This window comes from Podarcis muralis, chromosome 4, assembly GCF_964188315.1.
Source record: "Podarcis muralis chromosome 4, rPodMur119.hap1.1, whole genome shotgun sequence".
NCBI lineage: Eukaryota > Metazoa > Chordata > Lepidosauria > Squamata > Lacertidae > Podarcis > Podarcis muralis.
In genome coordinates this window covers 84043052-84067494 of record NC_135658.1, presented here as the reverse complement: position 1 = coordinate 84067494, position 24443 = coordinate 84043052, and the positions used below count along the sequence as shown (strand labels likewise).

Here is a 24443-nt window from a genome sequence, read left to right as displayed (position 1 = left end):
GCTGCAGTCCATTCCTTTTCAGCTTTGTATTCTTGTTATATAAAAAAAAGTGTGCCTAGACATTCTGTTGTTGTGCCCATAACCTAGGTTTAAGGTGCCATGTAGGTCCTAGATTTCATATCTCTGTTTCTAACACTGTTCCTGTTCGCTCACCCTTTCTGAATATGCAAGCAGTAACAAGTTCAAGGAGATGGAGCAGCAGTGTCTGCTTCCCTTGAGCTTTCCCTCTGGAGCCAGCATTGTATGAACTGGTTCATCAGGGGACAGGGATATGTGGCTGGTTGACTTGCATGTCTCTTCTCTCTCCTTCATCCTTCAGTTTAGTCCCTGCCTCCACTAAAGCACATATTGTTTCCCTCTTTGTTTTTCTTTCTCTCCTTCCTTAGCTTCTTATATTTCTCTTTTCCCCATCTCTCATTTATTCATTTTTTAAATAACAAGGACCTGTTGCCTTATCTCCCCCCCCCCCTTCTTTCTCCTACTCCCAACCCACCCTGACTGGAAAATGGCTCCTACTAGTAAGTACTTTGCAAAACCAGGGAAAAACCCCAGCCAGTGCTGCTGACTAGTTTGCAAAACCTGGGGTGGTGGTGGTGGTGGTGAAATCAATGACAAGATGTTTAATGTGGGAGAAGGTCATTCCATTAAAAAAATTAGATTCAATTTTGACAGCTTATCAAGTATTCTGTACCTGTTTGTTTTGGCATACGGTTGCTTCATTGTAAGCAGCTGGTACTTTGTTCTCCTTTGCTGTTTCCAAAACTTGATTGTGTTTCTCCCAGTCTGTGGGGAAAAGTGTATATTCCTGTTTCCCTTATAAACATAAATGTCAGGATTTTTGTATGAAATTTTGTTTCCCATATTTTCCACTCCATTAATCATTTTAGTTGAAATATGTCAAGACTTGGCACATTCTCCTATGTTTCCTGTGGTTGTAAAGATTGGAGTGCCACTAAATGACCCATCAGCTGAGAAAAAGAGATTTTGAAGAAGGTGTTGCTTCATAAAGTGTTGCTATAGATCATGGATAGGCAAACTAAGGCCCGGGGGCCTGATCCGGCCCAATTGCCTTCTAAATCTGGCCCCCAGGCGGTCCGGGAATCAGCATATTTTTACATGAGTAGAATGTGCCATTTTATTTAAAATGCATCTCTGGGTTATTTGTGGGGCCTGTCTGGTGTTTTTACATGACTAGAATGTGTGTTTTTATTTAAAATGCATCTCTGGGTTATTTGTGGGGCATAGGAATTGGTTCTTTTTTCAAAATATAGTCCGGCCCCACACAAGGTTTGAGGGACAGTGGACCGGCCCCCTGCTGAAAAGGTTTGCTGACCCCTGCTATAGAGGATGTCTAGAAGGAAGACTTGCTGCCAGTAAACATTGCTTTGTACAGAGCAGATTGTCTGTGCTGCAGATCTTTAAAATATTTTAGATAACATACATAGCTTTGCAATTATTCTATTTTCCTGTGTGTTTAGAACTTCATAGATGTAACGGATACCTGTTCCTCCACCTTACTTTATCTAAATAGCTTTAAGCACCTGTGCTTTCAAATTTTTCACTGCTACCAATTCACAGATTATTTTTGAGACCTCCTAGTGGCTCGTGATGTAGGCTTAGGCATGAGATGGACACCAAGTAGAGTCAAGATTTGCTATTATGTATATAAGGGAATACTGATATTTACACTGGGATCTTGAAGGTGCTCGTTGACAGTTTGTGGAGACTCAAGATACACTGGCACTGACAGCAGCTTCTAAGTGGCTTTTATTTACCTGAGGCCAAATTCCTTAAACCTCCACCCCAGCCAAATTTTCCCACATCCCAGTCCAGCGGCTAGGGACAAACTGCCTCCTGATTGTACTTCTGGCTGCTTGGTTGATTTGGCTGACTTAAAAACCCTACATGTCTAACCTTCCTCTGCTCAGAGGCAGCCTCTCAGACTAACATCAGCTTCCATCTTATGATCTTTACCAGACAAGTATTAATATGACACTGGGTATTAATATTCTCTGGGGAGTTCTCTACACACCCTTCATCAACTCCTTTTATTACCACTCCTCAGCTGACCAATGTCAACTGTGTTCCTCACCGTCAGTTAACTCCCAACTGAGTAGGGCCTCCAGCCAGTCTGCTGTCACCCAGACCTATTAGACTGAATCTGCCTGTTCCAGGTAATAAATTGCCAAAGTGACGGTCTCTTTCTCCATTCCGAACTTTTCACCAAGCAGTTATGGCCAGTGGTATAGTAGGCCTCAGACATGGACAAACACACAGGTCACATACTATTTTTTCCTTCAAACGTGAACATAAACAGACATTTATATAACATTTCCCTGCAAGGCTTTATGCTTTTTCGGGTTAATTACATAAAGTGATGTTCCTGTAATTTTAAATATTAAATTTGGCATGGGGGAATTCAGATTCAAATCCTTGGAAAGTTGTGAAACTCGTTGCTATCTCTCTGCATAATCTACCTTGCAGGGTTATGGTGAGACTAAAATACCATGTGGAAAATAAGGAACTAACAATTAAAATACCATATGTCAAAACTTCTCAAAGAACATTTGCCGTTCATGACTTTTGTAGTCCAATTTACTGTTAATATATTCTACGCTAGTCTCTGCCCCCTTAATGGTTTGTTGTGTGAAAACAGAAGGATCAGGCTTCTTGCTTTGAATATGAGCGATTTTTCATCTTTGTTTCAAAGTGGAGGTGAACCTGCTTTTTAATAAGAATGTTAATCTTGTAGGGGAAGTGTAAATGAGGATCTTGAGAATTACTACTGCTACTGCATCACCCTGCCCAGGCATGCTGGCTTGCCCTCCCAATTGAGTAGGCTGGTGCATGCACCCTTGAAAATTAGGGGGGCCCTCTTAGATGGCACCCCCTGCCCCTCCCCCAAGTAGTTCAGGGTGGCATGCAGAGTCGTCCCATACCCCTATCCTTGCATCAGCCCTGAGCCTTATGCCTGATTGGAGATTTGGACTTGCATCTCTTCAGTTTTAATACTCTAACCGCTAATCTGTATTGGCTCCAAGTAGAGTCCTGGGTCAGTTTGCACATAAGGCCAAGCCAAACCTAGAGCCACTTCCCTCTTTGCTGCTGTCCTGCAACCCATTATAGTCAAAGCCGAGCTTATGGTTTGCCTTGCTCCAGAGATAATCATGAGCTGTAGCCAAGGTTTGTTCTATGACTTACTGCTCCTAGTCTGTCTGCGAAATGCAAACCACAAGCCTGGGTGTGGACACAGTACTAAGCCAAATTGTGGCTTAACTGGTTAGCACGACAGTAGCAGGACCAGGCGAGGAGCAAAGTGGCTGCAGTTTTTAGCATGAATACCGTCACACTTACCTGTTCATGTTAAGCCATGGTTAGGCTTAGCATTGCTTGCAAACTCAGCCTATTTCTGAAGTAAATAACTTGGTGTATATGTATCCTTGTCTCACAAAATGTAACTTTGCTAGCACTCTGGAATGGGGGCAACTATCGCTTCTGTTTATAGAACATAATGTAATTGCTGTTCATTGGTTTCTTCTAGTGCCTTTCCCGTGACGCAGGTGGAAATCTTAGCATTCAGTTCCTTGGCACAGTGGTGAGTACTAATATCTGCTCTCTCTGTGTGTGTTTGTATGTGGACTTTTTGTAATCAGTTTTATGCTTGTGAAGTGTTTAGAACCCAACTTGGCAATTCAGCAGCATATAAATTAAGAAATAACAGCAAGACTAGGTTATTTTGAACCACCATGAGAGCTGTGGGTATAGGGCAGTATAATAATAAAATAATAATCATCATCATCATCATCATCATCATCATCATCATCATCATTTCTGAACCAATTAATGTTTTAAATATCTCTAAGCAGTATACACTATCTGAAGAAGTGTGCATGCACACGAAAGCTCATACCAAGAACTAACTTGGTCTTTAAGGTGCTACTGGAAGGAATTTTTTTTGTTTTCAGTATACACTATGTACAGTATAAAAACAATATCCATTATAACGAAAATCCAACCTAAATTCAACCTTGTCAATCTGTGAATAAAATAGAAATTTACTTTTAATGCTACACACACACACACACACACACACACACACACACACACACAGAAACTCATTGCGTGTTGGGCTTCCCTAACACAGCTCAACTGTTTATGCAGCTTGTTTGTTTTGAAACTGGAACCAGCATGCTCAAAACATTATATCTGCAGAGTTGCATATTACATGCAAATGTATGTAACAAAATCCTGAAGGATGCTTCTGTGGAAAATCAACTTTGGAAAGAGGAAGTTCAGAGCCAGAGTAGAGGAGGATCAGCTTTAGTGGGGTTTGAAGTTCAAGGAAAGAAAATATTAGATTATATTAAGAAACCTGTTAAAGAGGATGAAACTTGATATGTGGGAACTTTAAAATGCAGTTGTTTGTAATTACATTTATAAACATCGAGGATGGGTGAGTGGGAAGTCATTAGTATTTTAAACAGGATTATAATTATTTAGTATTAAGATATCATTTTGGCTCTTGAAACCAAATAAAATATTAATATCAAAGCTTTAGGCTTTACTCACCTGCTACTTTCCCCCTGCTGCCCTCCTCAAGGAAATCTTGAAGGTTGTTTGATGGGGAACATCTGGAATTACGCTGGAAGAATCAACTTTAGGGCAGATTCATAGGGAAAGCAGCATGCAGGGAAAATATTAATCTCCCCTTTCCTTTTTCTCTGCACCCACATGATCGATTGTTGCTAAACTAACCATACACTTGTAAGTGTATATGTGCAACACAACTTTGTTGTATACACATTACAAAAACATACAAGTGCAGCTGCACATAATAAAATGAGTTTGCAGTATAATACTGTCAAAGTGCAGAAGCAAATATTCATATAGAGTTGAGAATACTTGGAAATGCTCTGTTCACAGCACAAATTTGCAAGTTGTTCAGAATTGTGTGTGCATTGATCATGAAATATTTATCTTGTTAAGGATTACATAAAACACGTAGTAGTCAGGTCCTCTTCTGGACTGCTGGGCATGCATAGTCGCCCCTACCCCTATCCTTGCATTAGCCCTGAGCCTTATGCCTGATAAACTTGCATCTGTTCAGTTTTAGTCCTCTTCTGGACTGCTGGGCCCTGGTAATTTGTACTAGCTTCCCCCCACCATCGTTGGCCCTGCAGCTATTCTCTAGTTGTAGCCATCAGATGATTGCTCACATATTCACACATTCATATATAGTTCTGCCCAAAGACAGATTGGTTGGGAAGGAATTAAAAACATATCGTATGGTTTTAAAACTGTTGCGTTCTGCCATACTTAGGCATGTGGTATTATTTGAACCTCTCCAGACAGTGGAGGAGAAATGAATACCCCTGCCTCTTTTAAACAGGATTGTCACCACTGCAGCTTGACTTGTAGAAGAATATTCCTTTATATGGTTCTGAAGCTTAACCAGGGAGCTTAATGAAACAAAATAAAAATGAAATAGATAAACCTAATTTAAATCTCACAAAGTACATTTTAAATTAAGTTTTTATTGATAATAAATATACTTCATTTCTCATTATTCTTTTAAGCTTCAGTGATATCAGTAAAATAAACATGTTTTTACAAAGCTTTAGCATGAAGTATGCTATTAATATGACCCTTGGCACACCACCACAATTAGATTTCAAAGCAAGCATTTAAGATGTAACAGCGATTAATGACAACCATCGAAAACAATTTTGAACTCCATCAGTTTAACTCAGGAGGGTAAACTTAATATGATAATTTATCTAGTTGAATTGTATCAGCTTAGCAGGAAAGTATGCAAATGTGTGACCCTTACCTAGCATCTAAATGGCTGCTGTGCTGGTAAATTTATCAGTTCCATTAATGAACTTTGGGGAACTTTGGAATTTTCAGCTTTTGTACCCTTGGAGGCTGAAAACCAAACCTGATCTCATACTGGGACCATTCTGGTCTGCATATTTCCATAATTTGCTGCTGCTACTAATATGACAGCAAGACGCAAATAACTGTTTCTAATAATATCAGATGGAGTTGTAGAGGACAGCATTTTAATGTAGTAAAAGACCTCCCTGTGGGGTTGTTATTGCCACTATAGAACAGCAGTTACACAGTTGCAACAATAGTCTCTTAATTGATTCGTTTAATTAGCAAGAGATGAAGCTTGTGCTGCATCGTCATCTGAGATCATGGGGGATGATACACAAAGACTGTTTTTGACACACGGTTCTGTACACTTACCATGTATAGTGAATGAAAAGTTCCTAGCCCAATAGAGCAGTTGCTTTATGATGTGCATAAGACCGTACAAAGTGTTCACCCTGCATAAATTGTCATTAAGACTATTAGACATCTTCAAAATCCTTGATGGAAATTCCAAATGGATCTGGTATTTATCTTAAATATGCAAATCTAAGATTTGTAGGGTTTGTGGATTATTTTGAAGCATCAGTGCATTTAGCAGTTCTCTTGATCTGGTCTTGGACAAATAAGGTCAGATTAATAAAACTGGCCATCTGCCTTGTGACTCTGTTCTAGTCGCATTGCTTCCTTCTCCCCCCTCCTTTCCTCCCTCTGGATATGAAATGCGTTTGACCACATTGTCCAGTGTGTGGCATGGGCCTAGTCAGAGATTGCTTTTGTACTTGGGTTTCCCTAGGGGCTCCTTATGAATTTAGTAATATATGATGTTTGCAACTGTAAAAGGAAGTAGATTTTGGCATGTAGAAAATATATGCAACTTTCATATTGCTCCGCTTTTATTGTTTAAGATTGAAGTCCTTATTTTTAGGATAGACCAATGTTGCTAAATACACACTACCCTCAAATTCTACCTGGTTCTTTTTTATTTTTTAAATTTTTGCAAAGTGCTACTAATTATTCCTATTGCATCTGAAATGCCATTTTATTTTGGGAGACATTTTATTTCTATTTTTTTCAGAAATGCTTTTACACATATGGTCTGAGCGTAGAATATTTTTTATTCTGGAAACTTAGCATTTGTAAAAATGTGATCTCTGTGGTTCGTTTCACCTGAACTGTGATGATGATAGGAAGGAGGACCCATCTCTTTGCTGAATATTGGTCAGTGAAATTAGTAAAATTGGGTGTAATAATTCATTCCGGAAGTAAAGGAAAGGTAATTTCAGTAGTATTTTGACTATTTTTCTGAACTATGCAGTGCATACATATTTCTCCCTCTCTTTGTGTTTGGAATGGCCCTAAGACCATTAGCTGAATGCCAGTTAACTTTACCAGTTCAGTACTATGGTGAAGGAAATTTCAAGAAACAGACCATATATAAGGTTGAAGGGAAGGAATGGTCATTATTTGCCCACTTATTTCCTAAGTAAATGAAACAGCAGGCGCAAGGGTGGGGAATATTACAGATACTGAATTTCCTTTGCCATAGCAATGAAAGGGTAACTTTCATTAGCATTTAGCAAAGGCCAATTTATGAGGTTTAAATAGAGAGCCAAGAGGCAGTTAAAATATGTTAAATAAATTAAAAATAAGATTATTCATCTCTTCTTCAGCTTGGCCAAGTTTATCCTTGCCATTTTATATTTATTGAGTATCATGCAGTGCTATCCAGTGTTTTTTTTCTCCAGAGGAAGTAACAAAGCAGAGCTTTTGTGGTAGGTCTTGATTAGCATAGGAAATATCATGCACGTGCGGTCCATCTCCTGAATATCAGTCCAAAGCTCAGTAAACATTAGCATAGCAAATTGTAATGTGAGTAGCACATTCATACAGGTTCCTTCCTGTGTCTCTTGCTTATCTGGGGGGGGGAAAGGCTAAGAAGTTGTAATGGGGATGTAACAAAGAAATTCAGTAATAACAAAGTTGGAATACAAGTAGTGCTTTAGTGCCCTAGAACTGGAGTATATAAGGACATTGTGCAGGAGCAAATTTCAGCAAGATTCTTAACCCCTTCTAGTGATTGTTCCTATATTATAACTTACAGTAAGTTCCTTTGTGATACACAGGAGGAGACAAAAATTGCTAGTAATACTTTAAATACCTCTGTTCAAAATATGTGATCTCTGGGTGGTTTTTTAAGCACATACACATTTGGAGACAATGCAAGACAAAATATAAAGCGAATTTTGGTGTAAGTATTTATAGTGATCGTCTTGACTAGCATTAAACAGAGGCACGGGGATATTGGATGATTCTTTTTCTAAGCACTTCGAACTGTCAATCCTGAATTTAGGGAGGGAATGGAATTACTGGTTCTTCTCTGAGAAGGGATGGAATAAAACTGCACACACTGTTCAGAATGAAGAGTTGTGACAGGCTGATACTTCTTAACCTGTCAAAATCCAGCTGGAAGGGGGTGGAAGCTGTAGAGAAGGTTAAGCACAGATTAGCATCAGACATGAGTGGATTCTGTTGTGTATGTATTTTATCGGCTTTTCCTAAAGAAATAAGGAACTGTAGAGCCAAGGGACTGATTAAATAGGATCCATATCCCAAATGTCAAGCATGTTTTCCCAAGCACCAATTTGGAATCCTGACCTCCTTGACCCTTAGGGTCAGGTGATCTTCCAGTTGGGTGATAGTATAATTTCAGAAAATAAATGAAGAGATGCCTGCCAGGCTCCCAGCCTCTCCCACATACAGGTGAAACTCAGAAAATTAGAATATCGTGTAAAAGTTCATTTATTTCAGTAATTCAACTTAAAAGGTGAAACTAATATATGAGATAGACTCATGACATGTAAAGTGAGATATGTCAAGCCTTTATTTGTTATAATTGTGATGATCATGGTGTACAGCTGATGAAAACCCCAAAATAACAATCTCAGAAAATTAGAATATTAAATGAAATCAGCACAACAAGGACTGCAAATAGAGCAATATTGAACCTCTGAGAAGTAGAAGCATGCATATGTACTCAGTGCTTGGTTTGGGCCCTTTTTGTATCAATTACTGCCTCAGTGCGGCGTGGCATGGATGCTATCAGCCTGTGGCACTTCTGAGGTGTTATGGAAGACCAGGAAGCTTCAATAGCAGCCTTCAGCTCTTCTGCATTGCTCGGTCTCATGTCTCTCATCTTTCTCTTGGCAATGCCCCATAGATTCTCTATGGGGTTCAAGTCAGGCGAGTTTGCTGGCCAATCAAGCACAGTAATCCCATGGGCATTGAACCAGGTTTTGGTACTTTTGGCAGTGTGGGCAGGTGCCAAAGTCCTGCTGGAAAATGAAGTCAGCATCCCCATAAAGCTTGTCTGCAGAAGGAAGCATGATGTGCTCCAAAATCTCCTGGTAGATGGCTGCATTGGCCCTGGACTTAATGAAGCACAGTGGACCAACACCAGCTGATGACATGGCTCCCCAAATCTCTTTTCTGATGAGAGCAGCTTTTGCATCTCATTTGAAAACCAAGGACCCAGAGTCTGGAGGAAGAATGGGAAGGCACACAATGCCAAATGCTTGAAGTCCAGTGTGAAGTTTCCACAGTCTGTGTTGATTTGGCAACCCTGCTGCATTTTGAAAGGCACTAGTGTAATTTATTTTTCCATCCTGTGCTGCTGACTGCTTCACTAGGTTCCCTTTTCCATGGTGTAAAAGTAGGCTTTGTGTGCCTGTAGCATTAGCAGTGATTGTCACATGTCCACTTTCTGCTAATTGTGATGCTATTTGCATAATGAGTACAGCAGCAACTTCTTCAGCAAAGATCTCAGTGTAAATGTTGATTTTCATGTATCTCCCAACTTTTCCTTGTGACGTTACCATAGTGCCACTTAATGTAGGTTCCATGCTGACTGAGCATGTTTTTGTATGTTCCTTCCTTTTGTCCATGGAATAAGGTAGAGGAGTCCTACCTTATCAACAACACACATTGTTCCCTCAGGTGCAGTCCGTGTACTTGTAGTCTGAGTAACAATTGGCAGTCAAGACTTCTGGAGTTTTCTTTAGAGTGGACTTACCACTCTTCCTCATAAACTGTGCTTCATCCACAACCCACACTATAAGTATTCTTTCAATCCCTACAACTGTCTGTCTTTTGAGAAAACTAAGTGCATTCTCTATGAGAGCAAGTGTGTGCCCACTGGTGAGTTTCATTTGCAATGACAGCACCTTTCTTTGACATATGCATTGCAATAAAAGGTAAAGGTAAAGGGACCCCTGACCATTAGGTCCAGTCGTGGCCGACTCTGGGGTTGCAGTGCTCATCTCGCTTTATTGGCTGAGGGAGCTGGCGTACAGCTTCCGGGTCATGTGGCCAGCATGACTAAGCCGCTTCTGGCGAACCAGGGCAGCGCACGGAAATGCCGTTTACCTTCCCGCTGGAACGGTACCTATTTATCTACTTGCACTTTGACGTGCTTTCGAACTGCTAGGTTGGCAAGAGCAGGGACCGAGCAACGGGAGCTCACCCTGTCACGGGGATTCGAACCGCCCACCTTCTGATTGGCAAGTCCTAGGCACAGTGGTTTAACCTACAGCGCCACCCGCGTCCCTTATGCATTGCAATAGGTTGCTGCAATTTCCTCATTGTCACACTGTTGGGGGGGGGGGGAGAGAAGTGTACTAGTTGTCATATAGTGTCTTCCCTATAGCCTCTGCTTTTTCAACTTTCATCCTCTCTCCTCACTTCATTATCCTACCAGAGATATTTACCCAGCCTTTTTGGCTGGGGTCCAGGAACGGGGAGGAAGACGACAGTCAGTGATGCTTATTGTGAGGCTCTGTGGGTGTCTATGAGTGTACCTGTTGTCGGCTGTGAAGTGTAGGAGGGGGACGTATGTGCCTTTTGAAGCTAATGCAGTTCTTCACCATCTCGTCACAAGAAGCATGGAACTGTGTATATTTGTGTCTTGCCTGCCAGGTTAGAATGCCTCAGTAGATTCAGTGGCAAAAGCTACTGTTTTCACCAATGTGGGTGAACAGGATCGAAGTGCCAAGTTTATTTTGGGATTAATATTTCCAACCCATTACCTAGATTCTAGTTCACTACAGCAAGTGCTGAGTAATACAAGAACAACATGTATGTCATAAGTCTTGAAGAAAACGTAATGAGAGAATTCAAAGGAACTTAGTATTGGCAACTTGGGATTTCCACAGGAACATGACTAGATAATATTTATCCGCATCTAGAGTAAATGCCTTTTACTCTTAAGGAACACTAATAACAAACTGATTACAAAAGGCCTTGGCTTGTATTCAACATAGCACTAAGGCTACGGTTCCATCAGCACAAGGATATTTGTTGCAGGCTGGAACCATCTCCTCTCTTCCCTACACCCCCTAAATCTGTTCTGGGAGTTTACTCAACCATCCAGACTGAATAGGGGGAACTATGAAGAGCACATGTGGAGGGAACTCCCATTTTGCCAAAGGGAATCCTTGGGTTGGCTTCCACCAGCAGGATGGAGTACTGGAAAGAATCCCCTAAAGTTTAATGTTCCTCCTTTGCAATGCAAGTTTGTTACGGAATATAGTTTAATTGATCTGCATTTGCTTCAAGACCCTTTTATCACTGAGCTACTGCTGCAAAACGATGCAGGGATGGTTTGTTGCTTACTGCAGTTTTTTTTTTTAATAATTTTTATTAACAGGCCAATCACATCACATTATCCATATCACATTGATTCCAAATTATACAGCCAAATTTTAAATTTTGTTGGGGGTACCCATACATCAAGCTCAGCTCGAGTCCAAAACAGCATCACTTATCTTACTGCATTAATTAAATAGTTCTGTCCAGTTTGATCCGGGTAGTCCTTTATTACTTCCTTTCTCTTCTTGTTATCATAAATTCCTTTCTTTGCGATCTCTGATGATTTTCACAAGCAGGTTAAAAGCTGCCATTCTATGTGGATTTTGTACTCTTCCAAAAATCATATCGATCCGGGACAGCCTCTGTACAACGCTTCCATAAACAAAATTAATCTCCAATCTGTCCTTTATTTTTCTCAGGCTTACCAAATAAATCAAATGAGTCTGGGGGTTCTGTCAGGTCAAACTTGCATTCCAGCATTCCTTCTCATTCAAACAATCCTGATTCTCCTCCCCCAGTCCTTCTTCCTCTGGCAAACCTGTACTGCAGTTTTCTAATAATTGAATCTTCAAAGAATAGAGGATCAGGTACAACTGAAATCAGCAGAAGAGTGAAGGTCAGGTGGGGAAATGGGGTGCAGCCAGCACACCTGACCCCCCCTCCATAGTATTTGTCCTCATGTGTTCTACTGAGTTGTAATTGTTAAACTCTGTGTTCATCAGCCAAATTACCCAGTAAAGGGAAGGATCACACTCAAGTTCCTTTCTATGCATGTAGGCGATGTGAGAGAGTTAGAGGGAGAATGTAGGTTGTATTTGCTGGCCTGCATAGTTGAGACCCACAGAATGGAAAGCTGAGCACCCACTGTGTAATGTACAGATTGCCCAGTGCTGGATACCTTCAGCGTTATTGTAGGTTCATTGGCACCGCAAAACTAGTAGGGTTGGTGGCAGCCATGCACGGCTGATGGATAGTTTAACTCAGTGTATCAGAAATTGTACAGGTGCTTTTTAAGGAGGGTCTTCTATAATAAAAGCTACACATGCCTCTCACCGCAGATTTGAACTATGTAATGGTGTGCCATTTCCTACAATTTGGTTTGATGGACTTTTACACCGGATCACCGAGCTGCTGCTTAGCTTGGCAGATCTCATAGCCTTGTTAGCTGAGCAAACCGGTAGTGGGGAAGCCAATGTATTGTTTGTTTTGAGTTGGCGTGAAACCAGGAAAACATAGGAAAGCTGTATGGCATGGTTCCTGGACTAATTTTCTGATGTCACACAATTAGTGTTGCAGTTTCAGAGCTTTTCTATAGCCAATTACCTAGAGGGGTAGAATGTATTGTACGCTGCGCAAGAACGACACCTTTCAACTCCAACAAAACTGCAGGAGTTGATCAGCAGTGTTAAATACCTGATTTTACACTTGTATGGAAATTGAACCAGTATGTTAATTTCTGTAGCTTTAAATATAGTAGAATGGACTCATTAGCAAGCTAAGGGCATTTTCCCCTTTCATCAATTGCTCTTATTGCTCCCTGATTTTTTTTAAGGCCTCTGGAGCAAAATATTTGTGAATCTGTGCATGCACACTCTGTTCTCATTTATTGAAGTATTAAACTTGGAAGGGTTATCTCAGAACTGTTTTTGTTTGATAAGGTGTGGAGATTTTCTTCTTGTGATGTGTATGAAATTCTGAATTTCAAGCAATTTTTGGTTTAGAAGTGGTCCTCTTCCCTATCCCCCCCCCCACCCTAGCTTCTTATTTTATAGTGAGTTAAGGGCTCCATAGCAGCTCAGGACTGACACAGATGGTAAACATTTTTACTGCAGAACACCAGCGGTGAGCAGCATATCACAGAGTTAGAGCTCTCAGCACTGTGCTTGCTCAGCTGTGCATAATCACGCTTGTTCCCTTCTCTCGGGTTTCTAGCCAACTCAGAGAAACTCAGCTAAGCGATTCAATCCAATCCTACCGACATCACAAAGCTGTCGTTTAGTTCCCATAGATGCTGGAGCTAGAAGCTCTGTTGCTAGAGTTACAGAGAACATAGATGATTTTTACAGCATTGTGTGACTGCTTGAAAAATACTTCCTCGCCCTCTCTGTAGCCCACTCAGAAAGTCAAAGGCCTTCACAGATTTGTAGAGTTGGAAGGGACCACAGGGGTTATCCAACCCCTGCAATGTAGGAATCTTTCACCCAGCATGGGACTCGAACCCACAACCCTGAGATTAAGAGTCACATGCATGACCCATGCATGCAGCTACCCTTGGCTCCTTTGAGAGGAAGAGCAGGATATAAATCTAATTAATAATTTAATTAATTAGTAAGTCTGCAGCATTAATATCTGGAACTTCTGGCATGTGAATGAATAACAGAAGTGTCACCATGTCTGACTATCCTCTGCCACGAAATAAAATGACCAGATATTAAATTATCAGTGACTGAACTAGAGAAATGATGAAGCCACATCTTTTGGGGCTGAAATTAAGTACCCTTAATGCCTTTGTCCTGGGCCTATGATTTTCCGATGTTCTTAATAGATTAGTTTTCTGTGGAACAAGTAGTGAAGGTTTTGAACACCTTTAAGTCTTCCCAGAAATTTCCTATTGCCATCATACGGTCACCAGGTTGGGTTTTATGGTTCCACCTGGTGGATGAGGGCAGAAGTAGACTTTCGGGACATAGGTGTCTCTCTACTCAGTTTTGCTTCTGCCTCCCACGAAGCAGTCACACAAGCACCCACTTTTCTTTGTTTTGGGCTTGTTAAAATTTCCTTTATACTCTTTTCTTTACCCTCTCTCACTTCCCTCTTTAGCGGTCGCCTTCCTCTAACCCTTTCCCACCCTCCACAGATCCTTCTGACCCTTCCTTAACTCAGTCTTTAAAAAAACCTTCAAACATACGAACTTTTAAAAGACTTCCCTCTTTCCTTCTCCTTTCCCTCTCCCTATTGACACTTCAGGAAGAAGGTGCTTGAATTGACACAGCCCACCTATCGTCATATGGACTGTGTCTGAGCGCTTCTGTGACTAACTGAGCCCCTGGCTTGTGGCCTTCGATAAGGCCTGTCCTCCCGTGTGCCCCTTGGTAGCTTGCAAGGCCCTGTGGAAGAGAAAGCGCCTGAAGCAGGTCACTCCACATATCCACATTTGCACTCCCCCTTCTCCTGCATAGCAAGCCTAGCCCAGGGACCCAAGTGCACCTCTCCTCACAACTGATCAGATTTGGGGGTGGGGGGAGGACCCTGCCTCTCAGATCCCTGGAGCCCTCATTCTTCAGTATCTTCTGAAGAGGATGAGTTTATGGGGGATCCCTTCCCACTTTGTCTTCTCCACCAGTGCTCCATACCCTTTGCGATGATGCCTGCCCTGGGGGGCTTCCAACTAACAGAGGACATTCTGAGACAGGAGGCCATCCTGGACTCCATTTCCTTAGAAGCAGCCTGATTCCCAACAGGATGGAATACAACAGGTGCAGTAGGTCACATAGGCCTACTTCACATAGCCAGAAGAAGCTATGCCCTCTTAATCCTTTCATATTGGCTACCATTGATCCTGGGGACCTGGGCAGCTCTCAGGCCTTACCTTCACCAGGGACTGACCCCTTTTCCATTCCTGAACTGGATGTAGGGGAATAGAGCCATGGATCTGTGGCAGAGCAGCTACCATCCCATCAACTCCTCCTGGATGACTACTTTTGGCCATTACTGCCTTGCTCTGTGGTCTCCCTAATGGTGAATACTGCCCCATCAGAAACCGCTCCAGCACCATTTAAGGGTGCTCCCAGAACCGCAGACCTCCAGCAAATTCATACCAACTCCAGGCTGAATGAACCAACCCTATGCAATATAAGAAACTGCTAGCCCTGGTTAATAAATACTACACCCGGGATGCAGCATTTCTGAATCTCTTGAAGGACACCCGTTTCTATACCAGTTTTGAGATCTCTCCTGCCTAAGGATGGGGACGGCCAGCTAAACAACACCACAGAAAGGCACCAGGATTTCACTGTGCGATGAGTACATGAGACATTTGCCCTTGCCATCTGTGCAGCATGAACAGCTTCTGTCTTTACCAGGGAATCTCTTACTTGAATCAAGAGGTCCTAGTCACACACTGTGAAAAGAAGCGTTGCTGCAGATGATACCAGCAGAACCAGTCATTTCAGAACTGTGGCCCTCAAGGCAGGTACCACAACTACCACCCAAACAAATATGGAACAAACCTCGTTATCTCCCCCCCCCCCCCAATCCAACACACACAACAGCAGCAGGGCAACAAATGCTCCATAGCCGAACCAATGACACCAGAAACTGGGGGTAGGCTTCAGTCCTTTCTCAGGACCTGGCAGGGGATGGCGACAGACCTCTGGATCCTTGAAACAATATTAGAGGGCTGTCAGCTGTTGGCCACTTGAGCATCGCCTGACTCCTATAATATGCCTTCTCATATTTTGTTGCAGCATTTGGCTGGAGGGTCATTCAATAGGTTCTCCCATGTTACCTCTGACAGTTGCAGTTGGGATGTCCCAACTCAATGACCCTATGGTACTCACCTGAAGGGTGGATTTCTCTTGCCATCATAGGGTCATTGGGGCTTCACTCTAATTTGGACTGCAATTCTGCAGTAGGTTGTATTGTTGGTTTTTTCCTTACGTGTTGTGTTGAGACTCTGTGGACTGTTTGTGCTTGGCAAATCCACAAAACTGAGCGGGGAGACAGCTGTGTCCCAAAAGCCTACTTTTGCCTCATTCACCAGGTGGAACCATACAGGCCAACCCAATAAGTACAAGAGAAATCTACCCTTCAGGTGAGTACCAGTTGTATTTTCTAGTGTGTTTAGTTAGTGGGTGTTTGTTAACTTCTTGAAACAGTGTTATATACCTGCTGTTATGGTGGAAGCTGCTGCATTTGATACAGAAGGTGGGATTTCTAACCCACCTTTCATTGCAACATTAGTCAAGCTATGAATTAAGAATGTTTCTGTTTTCATTAACTTAAATAAGGCTTTCAATTAACATTTTGATGCAAGTAGTAAGCTAAGGGGATTTCCGTTTTAATACAAGTCTGTGACAACAGCAATAACATTCAGTTGTGTCATCAATCTCATTCTGATAGATTATTATAGTCCATTGAATGTAAGTGAGAATCCTGAGTCACATCCCCCCTTTAATATTCTCTGTAAAATGCAGCCCTTTCTTCTGGCACAATTAATTTTGCCATCTGCCTGGTGATAAGCTCTGTTCTACCATTTTCTGTTTTGGTTCACAATGCTGCTCAGGCTTTGTCTTAATATCTCATTGCAGTTCTTGTGCAAAAGTACTGAAATGCTTTCCCCCCCTATTTGTAACATGGAGAAGATCAAAAAATGTCATGCAGTTCCAACCTTATACTAGGCTAACATTCTTACATTCTCTGTAAGGTATAACTAAAGCCTGACCGGGTTTATTTGAACAATGTGAAGTCAAAGAATCAGCAGCAAAAACAAATACTCCTAATTCATGTACCTTTTCTTTGGTGTTTACCTTGGAGTTGGTGTCTTCCTTAGATAAAACAGTTTGATATTAAACAGTTCCTCTAATTTTACAGGGCTCTGTTTCTTTTTATGGCAACACACACTGTGCAGGAAGGTCATTATGCCGAGGGTAGGAGAAGAAAAGCTGTCAGCATAAAAGAGAAAGTTAACATTGCACATGTTGTCTTTGTTTATGGGGTTCCTGGAATGTGTTGAGATTCATTCCAAATGGGGGTTCGAAATAATTTGTTGCAAAGTGCTGGACAGCTACCTCACAGATTCCTTTACTATGAAAAGGCATTTCTCTTTGAAAGTATGGCTAGTATACATATTTGCCAAAAGGGTGTAGAATATTGATCTTCTTTTTTTTTTTTAAAGGAAAAAGTACTTCACAATTGCATCTGTTTATGTTTGTTCAGCTGACTTGTTTCATACAGTTTAAGGGATATAGTAGTATTACATGTAACAAGGCCCAGCTGTAAAAACACAGGGGGTGAGAGGAAGATTCCAGGCCACTAATTCCTACCCTGTGAGGTTAGTTCTGTAAAAAGTGCTGCAAGGTAATGCTCCGGTCTGTGCACAATGTACTGATAATTTTTCTTATTTCCTGTTGGAACCTGTGACTGTTCTACAAGTGGAGGGTGAGCTGATTTTCATTATGGGGTGGGGTGGTGATAGCCAAGCCTCCAGACATTTGTTGGGTGACATTTCACCTACCAAAACATAAACATGTGGAACTAATTGGACATTGATGGATCCGAAGTATTCTTACTAGAATGTTTCTGCACAGGGACAAGGTGTTGGACTTAATGAGTTCAGCATTTGGCAATTAAAAGGTAAATGGCAAGTAGAAGGAAGGTGACTAGCCAGGAAATATTAGCCCGAGCCATGAAAAACAGATTCTTCAAACAACTGAAGCACCTGTTTAAGTCTATAACCGGGATGGGGAAATTTTGGCCCTCCAGCTGTTGTTGAACTCTGACACCCATCAGCCCCTGCCAGCATGTCCAATGATCGGGAATGATGGGAGTTGTAGTCCCGCAACATCTGGAGGGCCACAGGTTCCCCATTCCTGGTCTATTGGATGTTTTTCATGTGTGTGAATCTGGAAATGGTTCCACTTTAGTGACAGAGAATGCCTGTTTGAAAGTAGACAACCTTCAAGGAATCTTCAGCTGTTTCTGACTGAGGTGGTACATGATTTGCAACTTAATGTCATGTACAATGGACAAGACAGTCTTACATTCCTGCCATATCAGAAGCCAGCTCACATGGCCTTAAAGTCAGCACATCTTTGGGTTGTATGTGCTCTTGAGCATGAAAAGGAAATGAAAGAAGTACAAACACCAAAGACTATACAGTGGTACCTCGGGATGCGAACGGGATCTGTTCCGGAGCCCTGTTCGCATCCTGAACAGAAAGTAATACGCGACAGCGAGTCTGCGCGTGCGCGGGTTGCGTTTCACCACTTCCACACATGCGTGTGACGTTATTTTGACTGTCTGCGCACCTGTGAGCAGTGAAACCAGGAAGTAACGCGCTCCGTTACTTCCGGGTTGCCGCAGAGTGCAACCTGAAAGCGCTCAACCTGAAGCATATTTATCACGAGGTATGACTGTATATAGCGACCCAGCTGCTGTTCCTCCAGCATCCAAGTTAACATAACCAACTCCTTGGCATGGGTAGAGCCAATCCAGGCAGGCAGGCTACACTGATGTTGTGCATTGCACTGAACCTGGAGTGCAGCCTATAGAGAGACAAGAGAAACAGAGGGACAGGAATGAGTAATATTTGGCAGCGGCAGAACAATCTCTGACCTTGGGTATTTGAGAGCAAATAACTGAGTGAGGGTGTTACTAGCAAGGCACCCTTCAACTGCCCTTGCTTCATTGGAGGGAAGCATACAACAAATGAGTAAATACTTTCAATCCCCAGGTTCCATGTGGCCAGGCTGGGATTCTGCAAGGCAAGGCCAAGGCAAGGCAATTCCTTATGAGTTTATTGATGAGGATTGTTATACTGATAGGTAGGTGAAGAAGGGTGGTTTTATGCAAGAGACAAGGGGAGTGGGAAGAGAAAAGAAGAGAGAAATGTTTTTAATCAGCAGAATAAACAAATAAAATGTGACTACTAGTAAATTAAAGGTGTTAATAGTCACTTTTTAATTAAAATATGAAAAACGAAGTCATATTGAAATGATCTCACTGTGCTGTTATGTTATAGATGCTACCTTTTCAATGAAGGCAATATTTATTTATTGCAGTTATATCCCAGTTGCTGGGAAAGCAGCACAATTGCTGTTGTCGCCATGCTTCTGAAATAGTTAAACCTGTCACACACACACACACACACAGGGAGAGAGAGAGAGAGAGAGAGAGAGAGAGAGAGAGAGAGAGAGCTTGGATCGATTATTCTTGTTAACATCAGAAGGAGCAGCTCACACAAGTTGCTCAGGAAAATAATTTGGGTGTCAGTGTCACAAATGAAAAAAACCCAAAAAGGAAAAGGAAGCAATTCTCTCGCAACGGGACGTGGTGTAGAGAAGGATAACCTGCCTTCAAAGATTTTGTTTCGACTATTATGATGTTTAATAAATTGTTTGCTTCAAAGGCCTTTGCTACAACAAAATAAGCAGCCTTCCTGCTATTCTTGTTCACTGGTTGCTATAAGTAGCTCATATCCTGTCCTCTCTGGTCTCAGGTGGCTTGCTTTTGTTTGTAAAACTGGAGCTGCTGTTTTAAAGAGCCCTTCCATGTCTTTAAATTATTAGCAAGTTCACAATGTGTTTCAAGAATCAATTGAACTTCTCATATAGAGGCTTGACATTTTGACTCATTATAAGGAACGGTGAACAGGATCTGCCCAGCAAATAGGGCCATCTCATCTAATCTAAAAATGGGGGGAGGGGGCAAGAAGTATTGATTTTCCTGTAATATAAATGAGTTCCTCTTTCTGAGGGATTGTGAGCATGTGATAATAGAGAACACAAAGGTAAGCCAGTAGTTTTCAGTATGCTTTCAGACACCGCATCGTGTTTAGAAAGTTAAAAACCCAGTTGGTTGGATCCAGACAGAGTAGTCACATTTATGTCCCATAGAAATCACTTCACAAATAAGTTGAATCACATTATCCATTTTAGCGTCCATTCACCCAGATTGGCAAGATCGTTCTTGAGCTACTCACAATTCCATTCTCTTCTTATCACTCTGAACAGTTTGGTGTCAATGGTAAATTGTATCACCCCACTGCTTACCCCTAACTCTAGGTCATTTATAGGAAGTTAAAAATAAAGGCTCAAGTACTGATATTTGGTACGCGGGTGGCGCTGTGGGTTAAACCACAGAGCCTAGGACTTGCCGATCAGAAGGTCGGCGGTTCAAATCCCTGTGACGGGGTGAGCTCCTGTTGCTCGGTCCCTGCTCCTGCCAACCTAGCAGTTTGAAAGCACTTCAAAGTGCAAGTAGATAAATAGGTACCGCTCCTGTGACGGGGTGAGCTCCTGTTGCTCGGTCCCTGCTCCTGCCAACCTAGCAGTTTGAAAGCACTTCAAAGTGCAAGTAGATAAATAGGTACCGCTCCGGCGGGAAGGTAAACGGTGTTTCCGTGCACTGCTCTGGTTCGTCAGAAGCGGCTTAGTCATGCTGGCCACATGACCCGGAAGCTGTACGCCGGCTCCCTTGGCCAATAAAGCGAGATGAGTGCCGCAACCCCAGAGTCGGTCACGACTGGACCTAATGGTCAGGGGTCCCTTTACCTTTACCTTACTGATATTTGGTGGAGAAGCCCTCCAAACTCTAGGTTCTTCCTGTTGCCTTGTGTCCCCTGGTTCTGGCTGCTGTCTCAACCCAGCTCTCACCATTCTCTGAATAGGTGTAGAGCCAAGTTTATATTTACCAGATGTGGGGGAGCCTATTTTTAAAAAAGCAGGAGTGCTTGGTGTGTCTGTGGAGGAGTGCCTTTATATTGACATGAAGGCCACTTGAAAAATTTTCCTTGAATTTGTTTTATTCTGGATTTATTCTGGATTCTGTTTTATTTGATGTTTTAATGTGTTGTAAACCACTTTGATATTTTTTCTTTAAAATATAAAGTAGTGTAGAAATGAAATATAGTAATACTAATAAAAAAATTCATTGGGGGGCAAATAGCGCCTAGACCTTCTGATGCGGCAACCACAACCCAGGTTTAAGGTGCCATTCGGCAATTAGCTTATATATCTGAGTTTCTAACATTGGAGGAAGCACGATCCAAAACCATCCCTCAGCATGAGGAATTATTTTCTGTGGTTTGGTTCCCAATGAGTGTGATTATGCAAATCTTGGTCATAACTAGATAAAAATATGCATTTATATAGTAGTATCCAGATCCATTCAATAAATGATCAGTAGCATAGGATTACAAACTGTTGACAATAACATTTTTGTTAATTCTCTATTATTGTTGGTTGGCTTTACATGGATACAACCCTATAAACATTTCTATATACTATTGTTAAATTTTGTGTAAACTTAGGAGTTGGAAAATCTATGGTCATCCATGTTACTGAACTACAACTCCCATCATCCCTGACCATTGCCCGTTCTTGCTGAGGCTGATGGGACTTGGAGTTGAACAACTTTGTGAGCGTAAACGAACACTAACAGGCTTTCTGATCCTGTTGTGTTGTGATTATGTTTGGTGTGACAAAAGGCTGCAAGTGTGTTGGGGTTTTCTTGTGCTTCACCGCCTGTACAGTGGTACCTCGGGTTACAGACGCTTCAGGTTACAGACTCCGCTAACCCAGAAATAGTACCTCGGGTTAAGAACTTTGCTTCAGGATGAGAACAGAAATCGTGCGGCGGCGGCGGTGGGAGGCCCCATTTGCTAAAGTGGTACCTCAGGTTAAGAACAGTTTCAGGTTAAGAACGGACCTCCAGAACGAATTAAGTTCTTAACCCGAGTTATCACTGTACTAGACTACTTCCAGCAGAACCAGATTGTTCCCCACCCCAGAACGATGTGTGGCAGGCAAATAGACAAGAAGGTATCACTGTAATCCTATTATATTTAGCGAAAATGCTGCAATGCAAAGGGTCAATGAACTTCATAGAAGGAGATTTTTGAGTGAAACTCAGTACTCACTTCAGTAACCATTCCTATTCTGCAAAGCATGTGTTTTTTGAATATTGATTGTGTTCATTTTCTGCTGCAAAATACATTAATTGATAACTACCTGCTGGTGTTGAATCAATCTTGTGTGAAGCCTGGAGACAGGTTTGTCAGGTAGGGTAAATAATATTGATCCCATCTTTAAACTAAGTGGAGCAGAGGATAAATTAATTGAGTTTGAGTAGTTATTTAATTATACTCTACTGATTATTTAAACGTCAGGAATTATTTGATATCATGAGGCTAGTTCAATCCACAAACAAAGTGTTTCAAGTTAGCTTTTTAAAACTCAGAGTAAACTTACTCTTTCTTGATAAGAGCAGTTTGCCACATCTGATAGGATTTTGTGGCATTGCCAGCGCTGCTCCTGAGAGATACAGTTCCTATGTGGGTCTCCTCTCTTGAAGTAGAGGACTCTTAAGAGGTAATTAAAGTGCTGCTTTGTCTTTTTAGGATTTTAGTGTACTATATGGTACTATTGTGTTTTAGTGTTGTTATATGGATATGGCAGGAATGGTTATCTTTTGTAAATCACTTAAAATTATTCCGGTATTACGTGGTATATAAATGTAAGAAATAAATAAGCAAAATATTCCTTGCATGCACATAGTCTATAATGATATATCGGGTTGTCATGACTTGCTCAAAGATCCTCTCCTATACTGTGCAAGTAGCATGTGTTCATATGATAATAACTCCTAGCCTGCTCAACACTAAGATGATGGGTGTCAGGCCTCAAATTGTTATTGCTTCCTAGACTTATCAGTCAGCTGAACTGTGAAGGATGTGAAAATTGATAGCATTTCATTTATGTAAAATATTAAAAAATATGCAGACAAATACATGTTAAAATGCCATACAGTAAAACAAATAATAAATGCATTAGAAAAGCATTAATGCATAAATCAGAACTGATTCTTGGCCTTATATTTTTGTTTGTTGGTTCAGAATACATAAACATATCTCATATTCAATTAAATACTGAAATGCCAGCCTTTTCCTTACTGCCCAACCTCCCAGACGTTTCCAGTTTTGGTTGACCAAATCAATATCAGATGATCAGATGTAATTTTCTAATTACCTGGAGCAGGGAGGGGGAAGATGACTCCCTGAAAATAGGTTGCCGCTCTGTGCACTGTGTTTGTAGCTGTGTTATACACTAAAATTAAGTCTAATTGGAAAACAAAAACAAAAATCTGACTCACTTCAAACAACAGCTGCAAAATATTGCCCTGAGGATGGAGGTTAACTCACTTGTGAAATAACGGCCAAAGCTCACACTCTTAATAACTGTTTTCTTTAGCCCTTGAGAAAACTCCATAATTTAATGTGAAATGCTTGGCAGAAAGAGCTTCAATTTAGAGACTGGCTCAGCAGGGAAGAAAAGAGTTGAAAACTCTCTTGTTACAAATGCACTTATATTTGCAACTTTATGTAATCTTCCCCCAAAAGTAAAAAATTTAAATGTTTGAGTTTGGTTCATAAATAATTGTGTATATATAAACATATACCATATTTTTCGCTCCATAAGATGCACTTTTTTCCTCCAAAAAAGTAAGGGGAAATGTCTGTGCGTCTTATGAAGCGAATGCTGCGTGAAGGAGGGACGGACGGGAGCCATGGCTCCCATCCGTCCCTCCTCCGTGGCTCACTTTAAAGCAGCAAAGCGGGAAAGGAGCTGCTTACACGGGTGTAAAGCAAGCACAGCAGGAGCTGTGTAATCCCTCCACCCCCGCGCTTGGCCGCCCCATTGGGATGGGTGCTCACACTGCCCCCTTGGGATGACACTTGTGTGGGCATTCTTGTGTACATTCTACATACAAGGATGATAAAGCAGAAAAGACTAGCATATAAGATTCCTTTTAAACCAGAGGTAGTAAAATATGCTAAGGAGCATGGAAACAGAGCAGCGGAGAGACATTTTGGGCCACCTCCAACTGGAAAAAATGGTGAGAGTGGAGGAAACAGGAGGATCAGCTGCAAAAAGCAGATAAAAGTAAGCACACTTTTCGTGGAAATGCTGCAAAGTGGCCACAGTTGGACGTGGCCATGAAAGAAACCACCGAAATAATGGCTTCTCAGTCTCTACAAAAATGATAATATATGAAGCCAAATGCACTGCTGTAGAGAAAGGGATTCATAATTTTACTGGATCACCATCATGGTGCTACAGATTTATGAGGCGATGTGGCCTTGCTATGCGCACCAAAATTAGAATTTCACAAAAAAATGCCAGAAGAATATGAATCTAAGATTC

General features: G+C 41.5%; 1 protein-coding gene across 2 annotated transcripts in view; it reads left to right on the top strand.

Moving 5' to 3' along the window:
• PCCA (propionyl-CoA carboxylase subunit alpha) overlaps positions 1–24443 on the top strand; it is a 225965-nt gene that overhangs the window by 168133 nt on the left and 33389 nt on the right. For both annotated transcript variants that reach the window (XM_077927686.1, XM_077927685.1), the window contains exon 21: positions 3542–3595. In XM_077927686.1, coding sequence (XP_077783812.1) covers positions 3542–3595 — 54 coding nt within the window. The remainder of the gene's footprint in view (positions 1–3541; positions 3596–24443) is intronic.